This window comes from Solanum pennellii, chromosome 12, assembly GCF_001406875.1.
Source record: "Solanum pennellii chromosome 12, SPENNV200".
In the NCBI taxonomy this organism is placed as follows: Eukaryota; Viridiplantae; Streptophyta; class Magnoliopsida; order Solanales; family Solanaceae; genus Solanum; species Solanum pennellii.
The window spans coordinates 7497438-7513298 of record NC_028648.1 but is presented as its reverse complement, the minus strand read 5'-3'; the positions used below and the strand labels follow the sequence as shown (position 1 = coordinate 7513298).

Below are 15861 nucleotides of genomic sequence, written 5' to 3'. Positions count from 1 at the left end.
CGAAAGGTTAGGCCAACATCAGGAGCTCCTTTGAGATATCTCAATATCCACTTGACAGCTTCCCAATGCCTTTTTCCTGGATTTGCCATGTACTTGCTTACTACACTTACAGATCGGGCAATATCTAGACGTGTGCATACCATAGCATACATAATGCTACCAACTGCACTCGCATAAGGAACCTTTGACATATGCTCCACCTCATCCATAGATTGAGGCATTTGTAACTCTGAAAGCTTGAAATGAGAAGCTAAAGGTGTACTTACAGGCTTGCTCATATCCATATTGAATCTTTCAAGAACTTTTCGGATGTACCTCTTCTGAGAAAGATGTACAACACCATTTTCTCTTGAAATTTCCATTCCAAGGATTTTCTTTGCAACTCCTAGATCCTTCATGTCAAATTCCTTGCTCAACAGTTTCTTCAAAATATTTATCTCTGTGATGTTGTTAGCAGCAATAAGCATATCATCAACATACAACAAAAGATAAATCATAGAGTTACCAGACATCTTCTTGTGATACACACAACTATCAAATGCACTCCTCGAAAATCCATGTGTAGTCATGAATGCATCAAACCTCTTGTACCACTGTCTAGGGGATTGCTTCAAACCATACAAAGACTTCTTCAGTTGGCATACATGGTCTTCTTTTCCTTCAGCTAGGAAACCTTCAGGCTGATCCATATAGATTGTCTCTTCTAGATCACCATGTAAAAAAGCAGTTTTGACATCAAGCTGTTGAAGCTCTAAATCAAATTGTGCAACCAATGCTAGCAGCACGCGAATTGAGCTATGTTTCACGACTGGAGAAAAGATCTCATTGTAGTCAATTCCCTCCTTCTGACTGAAACCCTTTGCAACCAATCTCGCCTTGAACCTAGCAGCTTCCACTTCTGGAATACCTTCTTTCTTTTTGTAGACCCATTTGCATCCAACTGTCCTCATCCCCTTTGGCCTTTTAACTAAGACCCATGTCTCATTTCTGTGAAGAGACTCCATCTCTTCCATCATGGCCAACTGCCATTGTGCAGCATCTTTGCAAGAAGTTGCTTCAATATACGAAGAGGGCTCGAGATCCTTAATCTCTTCTTCTGCAGCTACGAACGCTTGTGCAATCAGATTTTCTTGCTCTATAAGACGTTCCGGTTTCCGTATCCGCCTTTTGTCCCTTCCCTTCGCAATTGTGTATGGTTCATTGGAAGCAAGTTCTTCTGCATCTTTTGACTCATCACTTTGAGTCTCTTGATCCCGTTTCTTGGTAAGCTCCACCGGTAGCTCCACCTGCTCGTTGTTCTCGTTTCTAGATAACTCCATAGAAACTTTACGAGGATCAAGTATAGAGGATTCATCAAAGGTAACATCTCTACTAACTACAAATTTGAGTAAAGACAAACACCATAGTTTGTACCCTTTTACTCCATCAACATACCCTACGAATATGGCCTTTTTAGCCCTTGGTTCAAGCTTACCTTCATTAACATGATAATAAGTTGGACACCCAAATATTCGCAAGTATGAATAGTTAGAGGGTTCACCTGACCAGACCTCATTCGGAGTCTTAAAGTCAATCGCTGATGCTGGAGACCGATTGACAATATGAGAAGCAGTATGAACTGCTTCAGCCCAAAATACTTTGGACATCTTAGCTTGTAAGAGCATACAACGAGCCTTCTCAAGAAGAGTTCTGTTCATTCTCTCGGCAACTCCATTCTGCTGTGGTGTGTGCCTGACCGTCTTATGCCTTGCGATCCCATGAACCTTGCAGAAATCATTGAACTCTTCACTGCAAAACTCCAAGCCATTGTCCGTGCGAAGATACTTGATTTTCCTCTCAATTTGATTTTCAACCAAAATCTTCCACTCTTTAAATGCTTCAAAAGCATCACCTTTTGTCTTCAGGAAACGCACCCAAACCTTTCGTGAAAAATCATCAATGAATGTGAGAAGATACCTCTTTCCTCCCTTTGATGGAAGCTTAGAGGGACCCCATAAATCTGAATGGATGTAGTCTAGCACCCCTCCCGTCTTGTGCTTGCCAGTGCTGAAGCTGACCTTTTTCTGCTTCCCTAAGACGCAGTGCTCACAAAATTCAAGTGTGCTGATCTTCTCACCATTCAAAAGGTTGCGGTTGCTCAACATCTCCAATCCTCGTGCGCTCATATGGCCTAGTCTCATGTGCCATAATTTTGCCTTGTCATCATTAGATAACTGCACTGTAGATGCATTTACAGAGCCAATAATGGTGCTTCCCGCAAGTGTGTAGAGGCCATCCTCCAGCTTGGCCTTCAACATGACTAAAGACCCTTTAGTCACTTTCATAGTTCCTCCTTCACTCATGTACTTATAGCCTTGTTTATCTAAAGTACCCAGGGAGATCAAATTCTTCTTTAGATCAGGAACATGACGGACTTCTGTAATAGTCCTCATGATTCCATCATGGCAGCGAACATGAACTGAACCAATGCCAACTATTTTACAAGTTGCATTATTGCCCATTAATACAGTTCCTCTGCTTGTTTCATAGCTGCTGAACCAATCTTTTCGGAATGTCATATGCAGAGTACAACCAGAGTCTAAGATCCATTTGTTGTCATAGACTCCATTATTGCATGATGTTGTTAGTACATAATCATCATCATTATCATGTACTTTCTCAACAATGGATGCACTCGCCTTTTCTTTGGACTTCGACATAGGGCAATCTCGTTCAAAGTGCCCCTTCTTGTGACAGCCCCAACACTCCGCATTCTTTTTGTTCACACGAGACTTTGATCTGTACTTCGATTTGCTCCTTCCCTTTTGGCTAGTACGACCTCTTACAAAGAGTCCACTAGCTTCGTCACTTTTGTCTCCTTCAAAATGCATCCGCACATCACAAGAGTTTAGTGCTTGCCGCACTTGCTCAAGTTTAATAGGTTGTTTGCTATACATCATTGAATTCTCAATATCACGATATTTTGAAGTCAATGAAAATAGTAAAGAACATGCAAGTGTCTCCTCGTCCTTTTTAATTCCAGCAGTTTGTAAGTCCATCACAAGTTTATTGAACGCATCTAGATGGTCTTGCAACAAAGTACCTGAATCCATCTTAAATGTATGAAGACGCCGTTGTAACAACATCCTTGTTGTCACTGACTGGTCCTGGTAAAGCCCTTCCAGCTTTTCCCATAACTCTTTGGCCGTCTCTTCGGTACTTGTACTCACTTCACAAAGTACGTTAGGTGCAAGGGACAGTTGGATTGCACTCAATGCATCTCCTTCAATCTTTTCCTTGTCGGAATTCGATATCTTATCGGGGTACTTTCCGTCAATAGCATGGATTGAACCTTCCCTCCGCAGTAACGCTATCATCTGGATTTTCCAGATATTGAAGTTGTTGCGCCCACTAAATCTATCAATTTCAAACTTCATGGAACTCTTTTTTTTTTTTACTTGTTCTTCCTTTTCTACTACAATGTATTTGGAACTACAGAAATCCAAAGTAATCCTTTTCTGATGTGGAAGTTCAGACTGTGCTGCAACCACAGAGCATACTCAGACAGAACCTTGCTCTGATACCAATTGTTAGCGGAAACGTGAAACTAAAGAACAAGGAAGAACAACAATATTTAACGTGGTTTGGATCAAAATGATCCTACGTCCACCAAAGAACAACTGCACCAATATTTATTTCACTATACAAAGAATATAAGTGAAATACTACAAGAGAGAGAACACAATGCCTTAGAAGATGAGAAGGCAAGTGAAAGGATGATTTGAAAATGAGAATAAATTCATCCTATTGATGTCATCCATGACATCGCTATGTGTCAAAATTGTCAAGGTTAAGATAGCAAACCATTGTATGGTTTGCCTAACTTTCACCTACCAAGATACAATCTTTGACTTGTATTTCCTACTAATTATCTTCCTACCAAATATTCATATTAATTCATCTTCCATTTAGTTTGATTCCACAAGAACCAAAACCAACTCTTTCAGGTTATGTGGGTAATTTGGAGATTGTATAAAAATATTAAGTGCAAAAAGATAATAATGTGGTCAACTTAAAACAGCTTATAAGCTTAAAAAAAAAGCACCCCTACCCCAGCTTTTAACTTTTGGCTTAAAATAAGTTTTTTTTAACTTAAAATAAGTTATTTTGAGTATTGCCAAACAGCTAAATAAGTCAAAAACCAGCTTTTAAGTCAGTTTGACCAGCTTTTAAGCTGAACCAAACAGGCTCTTAAAGTATCATTTTTAGCAGAAAACATGCTTTAAGTACTTGTAAGTGAACAACTTTCATCCTTTTGTTAGATATTGTCAAAAAACAAACATGTTAATTAATGTGACTATCAACAAAAGTTATCTTACATAATTTCATTACTATCTATGTGAAGTTCTTGAAAAATATAAAAAAATCTTAGACACTGTTGCTTATGACAACTAAAAATGATTGGAAAATGTGAGCATACATGATTGTCTTTTTCATAACGGAAAGAAGTTGTAGATTAATTATTTTTACTTTTTTCTTAACCAATTAAGTTAATAGATTTTTGGGTAAATCTAATATCGAAGTGACCAAAATACTGATTATGTCTTGTATTTGAGTTTCATTCTACATTATTAGAAGCGGAAGTCTCCAACAAATGTTGCTTCTAGTATATTCAATTAAGAAGAAACATATTAAAATTAATAATATTTTTAATTAAAATTATATGAAAAATGAATGGAAAAAATGGTCGAATTAAAAGATTTTACAGAATTGTTAACTCAATTACGAAAAAGTTCACAATAATATTCTTGGCATACCTAAGAATAATAAATAGCAAGGAATGACTTATTTTTTTATAGGATATATCAGTTAGTTTTTTAATAAATTCAAGTTAATTTTTGAATAAATTCAAATAGAATGACGAAAATTATTTAGTTTAAAGATGTTTTATGACAGGAACGTAAGTATGTAATTTGAGTTTTTAGATATTTTGGCAAAAAAAAAAAGAAGCTCTTTAAAGGCGGGAAGCTAACTTGTCTAAACCGCCGGCGAGGAAGAAAGGGAGAGAGCAAACGGAGAAGAGAATGAAGTTTGCTGTAAAGGCATGGAACAACGGCGGCAAAGCTCGATCTGGGGTTCTTCAGCTAGGAAGCTGTCCACACAACATTGAGACACCTGCTCTTCTCCTCACAACTCGTAAAGGCTTGCCCGTTTACATCCCTCCTGATCATCTCCCTTCTCTCCCTTCCCCGGATTCTAACCTACTCCACTTCAGTCCTCTTCACTTGTAAGTTTTCCTTGCTTATCTCTATGTTTTTACTTTTTCTCTTATTACTATTTTGATACTTGTCAAAATCCATTGGGTTGCACACAAGGTGTTTGTTACTTTGTACATGCTGTATTTTTGCAATTATTAAGGTAAAGCTATATAATATACTGGTTCTCTTTCCACGGGCGAACCCAGAATTTGATGATTCCGGTTATCAATTAATGAATAATGTAGTAGTCAGATTGGTGACTAATGGGTTGAACAATATTGAAAATATTATAAGACCAAATAATGGTCAAGAGGGTTCGTTTGTTCTAATGAATTGTCAAGAGTTTGAATTCCTTATGTAGCAATTTTAATTTTATAAATAAGTACCCTTTAAATTCAAAGCTTATAGTATAAACAATAAAATCGGGTTCTATCTGGGATCGAACCATGTTCGCGTGGGCGGGTGTGTTGGCTTGTACCACTAGTACAAGTGTCCTTCAATGCTTTCCATGGGGTACTGTTACTTATATATAGTTTCTGCCAATTAGATAGATATACATATATATACATGATTTTTAACGAATTAACGGGCGTGTGCACTCCACTATACATGTGGGTCCGCCTATGAACCTTTCTCTTATTTCTTCGAGAGAAATATTCAAAAAAGTATTACATCTCCAATGTAATTCGTAGTCAGAGTCTCAAATGCGGTTACTATTCAGTTATAATAATAATTTCTAAGTACCTAAGCCCAAGGAAATGATTTAGCCCGCTGAACATCAGTTGGATGGCTTCGGATTATCTGCATGATTTCATATGCCTTTTTAGGGCTTTGATTCAAAGAATCCATCATGTATATGAAGGTTTCACTATATACAAACCTTATAAAATATAGTGTCCTGTGTTGAAGATTGTCATAAATGAGTCAAACGGTCTATTCTAATAAAAAAGTTTGGTCTTTTAACCATATAACCTTTTTTGCGGTACAATGGAAAATAGTAAGTAAACTTCCTAAGATCCTTCAGAAGCTGTATGAACTCCATTCCGTTGATTGAATCTTTACATACTAGCAAATCATCATCATGCTTGTAATATTCATTTGCTAGAAAATTTGCTCGTAGAATCAGTAAAACCTAGCTCCAGGAGATTTTCAATTCGTACAAGGCTTTGTTTAGTCTAAAGCTTTCCTTGACTTTGTTTAGTACCTTAACCAGGAGGAATCTCCATGTACACCTCTTTTTCCAAGTCTCCATGAATAAAGGCGTTCTTCACATCAAACTGTTGTACCCACTTAAGATTAGCTGCATCTGACAAAAGAATTCAAATAGTGTTTATTTTTGCAACAAGAGAAAATGTCTCTCGATAATCCACTCCATAAGTCTGAGTAGTGTTTATTTTTGCAACAAGAGAAAATGTTTCTCGATAAACCATCCTTAGCGACCAATCTTGCTTGAATCATTTCCGACCAACCAACTTCTTGTCTGGTGTTGGTGTGAAAAGTTCCTAAGTTTCATTCTTTGATAAGACCTTTATTTCTTCAATCACAGCTTGGTTCCATTTAGAATCTGTAAAAGCTTTCCTCCAATTATGGGGAATAGAGATTGAAGAAATAGAGAAATCATAGGCTCCATAGAAGGGAGTTTTTTTTTTTTTTTTTTTTTTTGAGAATAAGGTAACTTCGTACTCAAAAAAAAAAAAAATCTATCATCCAAAAAATGATGAATTGGAAATTTTCATACCACATAGTGGTGACCACAACCGTATTTAGGTGCTTTTACAAGTTCCCTATAAAATCTAAATGTCTAAATTTACTGTCTCCCCTACCAATTATTGTTTACACCAAAAAAATAGAAGGCTAATACACTTCATCTTAATCTTCTGTAATTCCCTGATCTTCTGAATACCTATCATTTCTTTCTCTTCACAATCCACCATATACAAGCTGGTATAGTCTTGCGCCAATCTTCTTCCCTCGCTCTTTTGCCATCTCTGGACAACTATTCATCAACTCCAAGGTTGTCTTGGGCATCACCCAGCTAACTCCTAATATGCATAGGAAACTATTCCATAGGCTTGTGGCAGTATTGCAGTGGAGAAACAAATGACTATTGACTTTTGCTTCCTGCTCATACATAAAATATCTAGAACATATCTGCCATCAAAATATTGAGCCTTCTGCGCTTTATCCAACAATGTCTCGCTAATCAACAGTCCCTCTGTATCTTGTCCAGTATTCTCATCCTTTTTTTAATTTTTGTTTGTACTTATTAGTAGCCAAAACATCATCTGCTTCCTCAATTTCATCATCCATCAGAGTATCTTTAGTAATTCCATCTTTCATCTTCTTAGTACTTCGATGTAGATATTCTCTTTCATTCTATCGAAGTTCTTGTGTATCAGGATTCTTTTTAGCCTTATCATTCTTAGTTGTCAGATAAGCAACAAACACACAATGAAGGATATCCAACAATTTAAAACAAGCAATTTTAAATCGATTTAAGCATAAAGAAGAGGAGTTGCAGAATCTTGCTTGCTTTATAGCTCGAGGAAAAACAGAACCTCTTTGCCTTACTGTAGTCTTCCAAGTTCTATCTGTCACTATGTTTCTGGATTAGTCTATCAAATTGCCGCTAGATCTGTCAGAGCTTATGTCTTGAGAAAAGAAGCAGTGGAGTACAGTTCCTTGCTTGATCAGTGCAATCTGGAAGACCCAGATCCGTACAATTCAGAGTTGAAGCTGAAATATTATCCCAATTAAGCTCTGATCTACCAAATATCATCCAGCAATGAAATCGATAGGTGAATCGCAAGAGATTTTGGAATTAGGTTTTGGACATTGAGTGAAGAAAAGGCTGGTGGAGCTCTTAATGTGAGCTTGAACTTGGCTGTAATATCACAAAGTCGGTTATTCTGCTTAAAGTTGGCTGTTAGAATCGTTGTTTGGATGATTTAATGCTAAGGAGTAGGAAATCCTAAACCCCTATTTCTAGAGAGGGAGTCTCCGCTCGGCCCTTCATGTATCTAACTGAAAACTTGGATTTCTTTCTATTAAAATCACTTTTAGCTGTAGTTCTAATGCCTGCTTTTCTCATTATGGGGCACAACATCATTATTTGGTAAAAGTTGACATTCTTCTTCTTCCTGTTCTTGTCTGTTATACAACACATACGTTTTCCTCTTATAATAGGAGCTGAAGCGTTTGACCCTTTAGATGAGGTGATTCACACAATTCAGCTTTGTCTAATTTCCTTTTTCTAGCTTGGAAGGCATTTCCCTGAAAGCAATCTCAAACATTGGAGGGCTGCACCCATTGCTAGGGTTACATGATCATATAATGGTAGCTGTGCCAAGGGATTCTATTATATCTATTCCAGATCATGATAGTACTAACAGGATCGGAGCTTCCTTTGAAACTCCTTGTGGTCGTATGTTGGTAATTTGTTTATTCTTTTCTTTCTTATTTATGTTTATAATTATAATTGGACCACCTTCTTGTTTTAGTGCAACCACCCAGTTACGATCCATTTTCTTGTATTTTTTTCCCATCAAGTTTATTTGTTCATGAAGATTTTCTTTGCCTTGCTTGGCAGATTAAGCCTGCAGATTACATGGAAATGATTTCATCAATGCGGCCAAATTTATGGGCCACTTTAGCTGATGAAGTTCCTGCTTGGGTTTCTGAAAAGAGGAACAAAGCCTCAGTTGAACGTACATTGAAATGGCTTGACGAATGCATCACTTCAAACTCGGTAGGCATGTCATACTGGTTATTTATCTATCCTCTGCTTTGTTAGCACAGTGTATGTAAACTAAGTTGCTCGGACTCGGGTGCGGGTATCCAAGACGGATGCGAATCCGAGAGTCGGATTCGGCAAAATCCAAATTTTAAGATTCGTGGGTGCGAATCCGAGTATGGATACGGGTGCGGGGATACGGCTAAAAATTTCAATATTATAAAAATATAGTTATGATTCATTATAAATTCATAGTGAAACTATAATTTCATAGATATTTTTTTCATAAATTAAATGAATTATATTCTTGTTACATGATTTATATCCTCGACTTTCCTTAAAATAAAATAAAAGCTGTATTGATTTTATTAACTTTAAAATGGAGTGAATAAAATAAAAGTTGTATTGATTTTATATGTGGCTCTTCCACACTCCACATAACAAGTCAATATTAAAAAAAAAAATAATATTTAAACTTTTTCCAACTTCCAAGAAAAAAGCTGGTTCCTAGAAAAAAGGCTTTTGAAAGTTTCAATAAAAGTACATCTCTCTTCTCAATTCTTCTTCTTCCTCTTCTCAACTCTTCTTCTTCTCTCTTCTCAACTGTCAACTCTTCTCTTTCGCCGGCGATGTCGCCGGCGACTTGCCGGCATTGTCGTCATAAAAATAATTTTCTCTTCTCTCTTCTCTGTACTTTTTTCAAGCTTTGTACTCTTTACGTCGTCGGAAATTGATTTTTTCTTCCCCAATCTTTTCTCGGCTGCGGTCAAAGCGTCCGGATTAGATTGACCGAATCCGACACGCACCCCGCACCCGCACCCGCACCAGAGTCGTGTCGAGACGGGTTCGCCTGCAAAAATGAAGAGTCCGCGCAACTAAGTATGTAAATATGCTTAATTACAAGCCTGAGTTTGATGTCATATGCAATGTGAAAAGCATGCAGAGATGCCTATATAGGCTTGTCTGTGGAACTTTTATTGCTGGTTGAACACCATTTCATGGCAAGAAGCAATAACTCAATAGTTCCTTTTCTGTAAAGTACCTAAAGAGGAGATACATTTATTACAACATTCCCATAATCTGGACTCAGGACAGCACAATGTACTCATAATTTTATAGATGTTTTTTTTTAAAAAAAGGGAACTAATTTGATTTGTCGTTCAAAGTCGTTGACCTTTCCGTTCTTTCTAATGAGATCACACAGGCAGTTCCTCTTTTTCTTTTTACTTCTTCTTTTTTTACCTGTTGTTCTATGTGTCATCTTTGCTGACTTTTGTCACACTTAATTGGTTGGTCGGTGGAGTGGAGATATTTATGACCTAGATAATAACATGCCATATTAAAACTGAAAGTGTGAGTTGGATGAAATGTTCAATCCGTAATATGAGTGGCATATAAATAACTTGGGAAGCTGATTCACTTGAAGTTGTTTGTAGAAAATTTTGATTGAGTAGTGGTGTTAATGGCTTAACCTCACAAAGTGTTGAATATTCTCTCAGGGTTTAGTAAAATTAGTTGATCATACCAGGATAAAAAACAATACTAAATTATTAAGCTACGCTTGCTGATAAACCTCAAAATATTATTCATAAACTAGTTTCTTAATCATAGGTAAATGCTGCAATGAAGCCAAATCTGCTGATTCCTTTTTCCTTCGGTTTTTTTCTCTCTGTTTTATGGGAAAAGAAGGAAACTCGAATTAGCAAGAACTTAGCATTTAATGCTATCAACATGTTCTAATTTCTCATATAGAACGAGGTCAACATAGGAAAAGAGAAGGCCCTTTCATGGTGTGATCAAAGTTAAATCAAGTTATAAGTAAGGGATTGAGTTCAAACAAATGAAATATCATTAATTGCATGTTATCTTTTCATTTGAAAACTAGTGTGTGTGTATCTCAAGTTCTTTAATTTATTTTCGTTGGTCAAATCATAAGTTTGAAGAAATGACTCTTGATTTACTCCTCTCAGTCATTGAAGAAAATACCGTTAGGACAATCTTGTAATCTATCTTTTTGGATATTTTCTATGATTGAGTTTTGAGTAAATGAAATATCATCAATTGCATGCTATGTTTTCATCTGAAAACTAGTGTGTGTAGGTCTCTTAAGTTCTTAGCTTTGTTTTCATTGATCAAATCATAATTTCAAAGAAATGACTCTTGACTCACATTTTTAAATCATTGAAGAAACAAGTATTTATCAATTCATAATTTTAGAGAAAAAAATCTTGGTTTACTCCTCTAAAACATTGAGAAATTTCATATTAGTTTAATTTTGCATTTTGTCTTTTTGGATACCTCTAGGTTTTCAACCATACAGGAGGTACTTCCTTTTCCCTGAGTTGATTTTCGATAGCTATATGCCTATATCTTGTATCATTGTAATCTTGTTATTGAGTTTTGCTTTTTTGCCTTTCCAGCCTTTAGTTTAATTGAACTTTATAAGTTCATTTTATCCAATTGAGTAAATAGTCACGAAAACTGTTCCTGAGATATATTTTGTTTCTTTGCTATTGTTTGTTTTCTTGGAAGAGGGGTCCTGATTATATTTGTCATGCCTTAGGAGCAGATCAAATTTGAGAATCTTCCTTAAAATTGTGAAGAGCATTGGTTATTTGATGAACATAACGTATCTGTTTATAGGTGCCAAATACAATACACCTACAACATTTCAAAGCAGTTTTTCAGAATAGTATCACTGATATAATTGATGGGTTAATTTTGGTGAAAAAAATATGGTCGCCTTGATATCAGTAAAAAGTTTTCTGGAATAGTAGCTGGAGAATAGCCAAATGCTGGCTTGAATAACTTTAAACAGTGTCATGCATTCTGATTCCTGAACAATGACAATGGTTTATATCAACACTTAGAACCTAGCATATGCACTATTGACACCTCTCTTCAAGTTTTAACATGCCAAGACTATTTAAAATATTCAAGTTATCTTTTCTGACATCCTGACCTCGAAAATTGACTTTCCCCCTATCTATTACATGATTTGCTTTCCAATGCAACTCAAGATCCAAGTACCTCACCAATTAAACTCAGAGAAGTCAGTATATACACTCAAATAAATTCAAATGTAATTTAAGGACTTACATATAAAAAGAATTTACTCTCTCTCACAAAGAAAATCATGTGCCTCCTGAGGTCGTACCATAGGCTTGCCCGTAGTGTAAGACTTGACTAGCCAAATCTAGGATCAAGTTGGACTTCATAGGTTGTAATGTAGTCAAAGGGATGGGTAGAATATATTTAGGGAAATAGTGACTCAACCCTCCTAAGCTTCCCTTCTTCCCATGCCTTGTAATTCCATATTGGAGTTAATACTGTAAGGGGTAGGGCTGTAGGGCACTAATCTATTGGACTTAATTAGTAATCAGCACATTTGATTCGTGTAGAGTTGAATATAAGGTACAAAAATTTGGATATTCAAAATTCGAAGTCCAATTCATAATCCAAACCAAATATCTAAAAAGTTTGGATTTCGGTTTGAATTCTGGGTTAATCCAAACTATGCCCTCCCCTACCACACCTTTATTAAAAATTTTCAATGAAGTGAATGGCACTGCTTGTAGCCTTGCTGGTCATTACTCATTACGTGTTGCACTTTTCTTGCAATATCTTTTAGGAGGGTAGTTCGTCTGTTGCCTTGGTCACCAACAACCTAAGTTGCGCGGACTCTTCATTTTTGCAGGCGAACCCGTCTCGACACGACTCTGGTGCGGGTGCGGGTGCGGGGTGCGTGTCGGATTCGGTCAATCTAATCCGGACGCTTTGACCGCAGCCGAGAAAAGATTGGGGAAGAAAAAATCAATTTCCGACGACGTAAAGAGTACAAAGCTTGAAAAAAGTACAGAGAAGAGAGAAGAGAAAATTATTTTTATGACGACAACGCCGGCAAGTCGCCGGCGACATCGCCGGCGAAAGAGAAGAGTTGACAGTTGAGAAGAGAGAAGAAGAAGAGTTGAGAAGAGGAAGAAGAAGAATTGAGAAGAGGAAGAAGAAGAATTGAGAAGAGAGATGTACTTTTATTGAAACTTTCAAAAGCCTTTTTTCTAGGAACCAGCTTTTTTCTTGGAAGTTGGAAAAAGTTTAAATATTAATTTTTTATTAATATTGACTTGTTATGTGGAGTGTGGAAGAGCCACATATAAAATCAATACAGCTTTTATTTTATTCACTCCATTTTAAAGTTAATAAAATCAATACAGCTTTTATTTTATTTTAAGGAAAGTCGAGGATATAAATCATGTAACAAGAATATAATTCATTTAATTTATGAAAAAAATATCTATGAAATTATAGTTTTACTATGAATTTATAATAAATCATAACTATATTTTATAATATTGAAATTTTTAGCCGTATCCTCGCACCCGTATCCATACTCGGATTCGCACCCACGAATCTTAAAATTTGGATTTTGCCGAATCCGACTCTAGGATTCGCATCCGTCTCGGATACCCGCACCCGAGTCCGAGCAACTTAGCCAACAACATACCCAGCGAAATTGTACAAGTTGGTTTTGAGGAGGGTAGAGTGTACGCAGACCATACCCCTACCTTGTGGAGGCTGGGAGGCTGTTTTCCGAGGACCCTCGGCTCGAGTATAACATATCAAAGTAGGTATGAAAAAAGGAAAACGACAATGAAGAAAACAAAGTAACTGACAAGGAAACAGTAACAACCACAAAATAGTGTGATAGCCCACAAAAAACAACAGATGAGTGTGATGCCTTCGTCATGCATATATATATATATATATATATATATATATATATATATTAATTGAATGTAGTCAATGCCATCTTGCTAACGAGGTGCATTCAGTCTTCCTGTTTGTTCCTTCTATTTGTTTTTCTATTTCTTTTCCAAAAAAAAAAACAATTAATTCCTGGTGTTGTTAACCCTACCAAGTATATTGCTACATAATCTCATCAAAATGTGTTATAACTGCTGAAGCGTAGACAGACGGAGCAGTGCTTGGATCCGTTGTTGGAGGCTCTAGGGTGGAGCAGCGGCGAAGTTGTGCTCAAGAAGTTGCTAGAAGGAATGTAGAAGGTTTGTTTACTCTCTTCAAAGTCATATACTTCCTTGCCACTATATTGGTGATTGCAACTGAATTCCAGTCTGATGAGTAACAGCAAAGTCTAGTCCAAAAAACCCTTAGGGAATGTGATATTTGTAAGTGAAATACTCCTAACTAATAAATAAATCAATTAGAATTTCTATTATCAAAAGTATCAGGCTTTTTGTGTGACATGACTAAACTGATCTTCAACGGTGTTGGAGAAAAGTTCTTTTGTTTCATAAGTACCTTTATATCTCAAAATATCTTGCCCTCACTGATGAACTTCCTTTAACTTAAGTTCCTGTCATGGAAAAGACTTTTATAAATCAAAGCATCTACCAGAGAGGGGATCTTGGTCCATTTTCATCTGCCATCTTTTGCTAGTGATTCTGTTGTGAGTTTTTAAACAAAGGAACTAGGGAAATAACAGAGAGAAAAATACTGAAAAGATATTGCAATGTGGTCAAAGGAAATTGTTTTATTAATAACTCAGAGACATACATCTATAGCTGCAGTTCCTAACTAAAAAATAGAAATTATGCTAATGACTTATCTGCGACATCAAATCACAAAAAGGAAACTAATTCCGAAATTCACTTAACATAAAAATAATTTAAAATCCTAAATCCGATAGATTTACTGCAAATCATTTAGAGATACTTCAGTTATTTATTTTATTTTTGCAATATCTAAAATATATTTTCAACCGATGTGCTGAAGTTTACTTTAGTTAAATGTTCAAATTTCTCATAGCTATGCATTTGTTTGTTTGGTCTCTTGAAAATATCCTATTAATTTTAGAATGAGTTCAATGCAGGTTTTTGGATTGGGGGATTTGGATTAGGGGAGAGCATGGAAGAGCGTAACCCCCTCCTTAATGCTGTTATGGTATGATTCTCTCATGATATTTCTGCTTTGTTCTTTTTCTTTTAGCAGGAAATACTTTTGTTTCTACAGAAGTCTTGAAATGAATATGGAAGGCAAGACAGGCCCACCCCTGTTGTTGCACTTACATAATGAGCATAAAGACAAGAATCGTAGAGATATCTTGATAACCAATTTTCTTTAGCTCTATTCCCCTTATACCTATCAAGAGATCTGTTGTTTCCAACTTCGAAACTTCATAGATAACGGACCCTCCCTTCTACCTTTCTCCACTTAAATACTAGGGTTCACCTGCAGAATTCAAATTCATTATGTGTTTCGACGGCCTACCACATATTTCGTGCTCTATTACTTTTGCTATTGAACCAAACCCTTAGGGCTATTCCCCCATATACTTTTAGGAGCTCTTTTGAATACTTAGCACCTTATGTAATGTAAAATGTAAACTGAACTCAGTTTGACTTGAATGCCACATGATGATTATTTTTTTTATCAGGTTTTTAGTGTATTTGAAGGTTCATATCAATAGTTTCACCTATCTCATCTCTCGTGAAATGGGTATGTATAGCCAAAGTGAAGAGTCCATAACATGGATTTTTTTAAATATTAGTTGGGGACGTCTATGGTCCTGCATTGTTGGAGTAGTTTGGTGCTGGTGCTTCAAGTGCCAATTTGCAGTACATGTGAAATAGTTGTAGGTGGTTGTGTTGTGTATAATTTCCTTTATGATCTGTCCTTCGGGTCCATAAGTTGCTAATCATCTTCATTCAGTCTCTTTACCTTAAGGTCATTATTCGTGCTAACTTTTTATTTTCATTTTTATTACAGCCTTAAAGTTGACAATAAATATTAGTTTCGAACAAATGGGCTTCTCCAAGTTATGTTTATGTGTGTGTGTGTATGGTGGTGGGGATTTGGGGGGGGGGGGGGTCC

General features: G+C 36.3%; 1 protein-coding gene across 2 annotated transcripts in view; it reads left to right on the top strand.

Moving 5' to 3' along the window:
* Positions 1-4959: 4959 nt before the first annotated feature.
* LOC107005511 (queuine tRNA-ribosyltransferase accessory subunit 2-like) overlaps positions 4960-15861 on the top strand; it is a 12809-nt gene continuing 1907 nt past the window's right edge. For both annotated transcript variants that reach the window (XM_015204121.2, XM_015204120.2), the window contains exons 1-5: positions 4960-5266; positions 8495-8669; positions 8827-8985; positions 13940-14033; positions 14861-14931. In XM_015204121.2, coding sequence (XP_015059607.1) covers positions 5064-5266; positions 8495-8669; positions 8827-8985; positions 13940-14033; positions 14861-14931 — 702 coding nt within the window. In that variant the 5' untranslated portion in view covers positions 4960-5063. The remainder of the gene's footprint in view (positions 5267-8494; positions 8670-8826; positions 8986-13939; positions 14034-14860; positions 14932-15861) is intronic.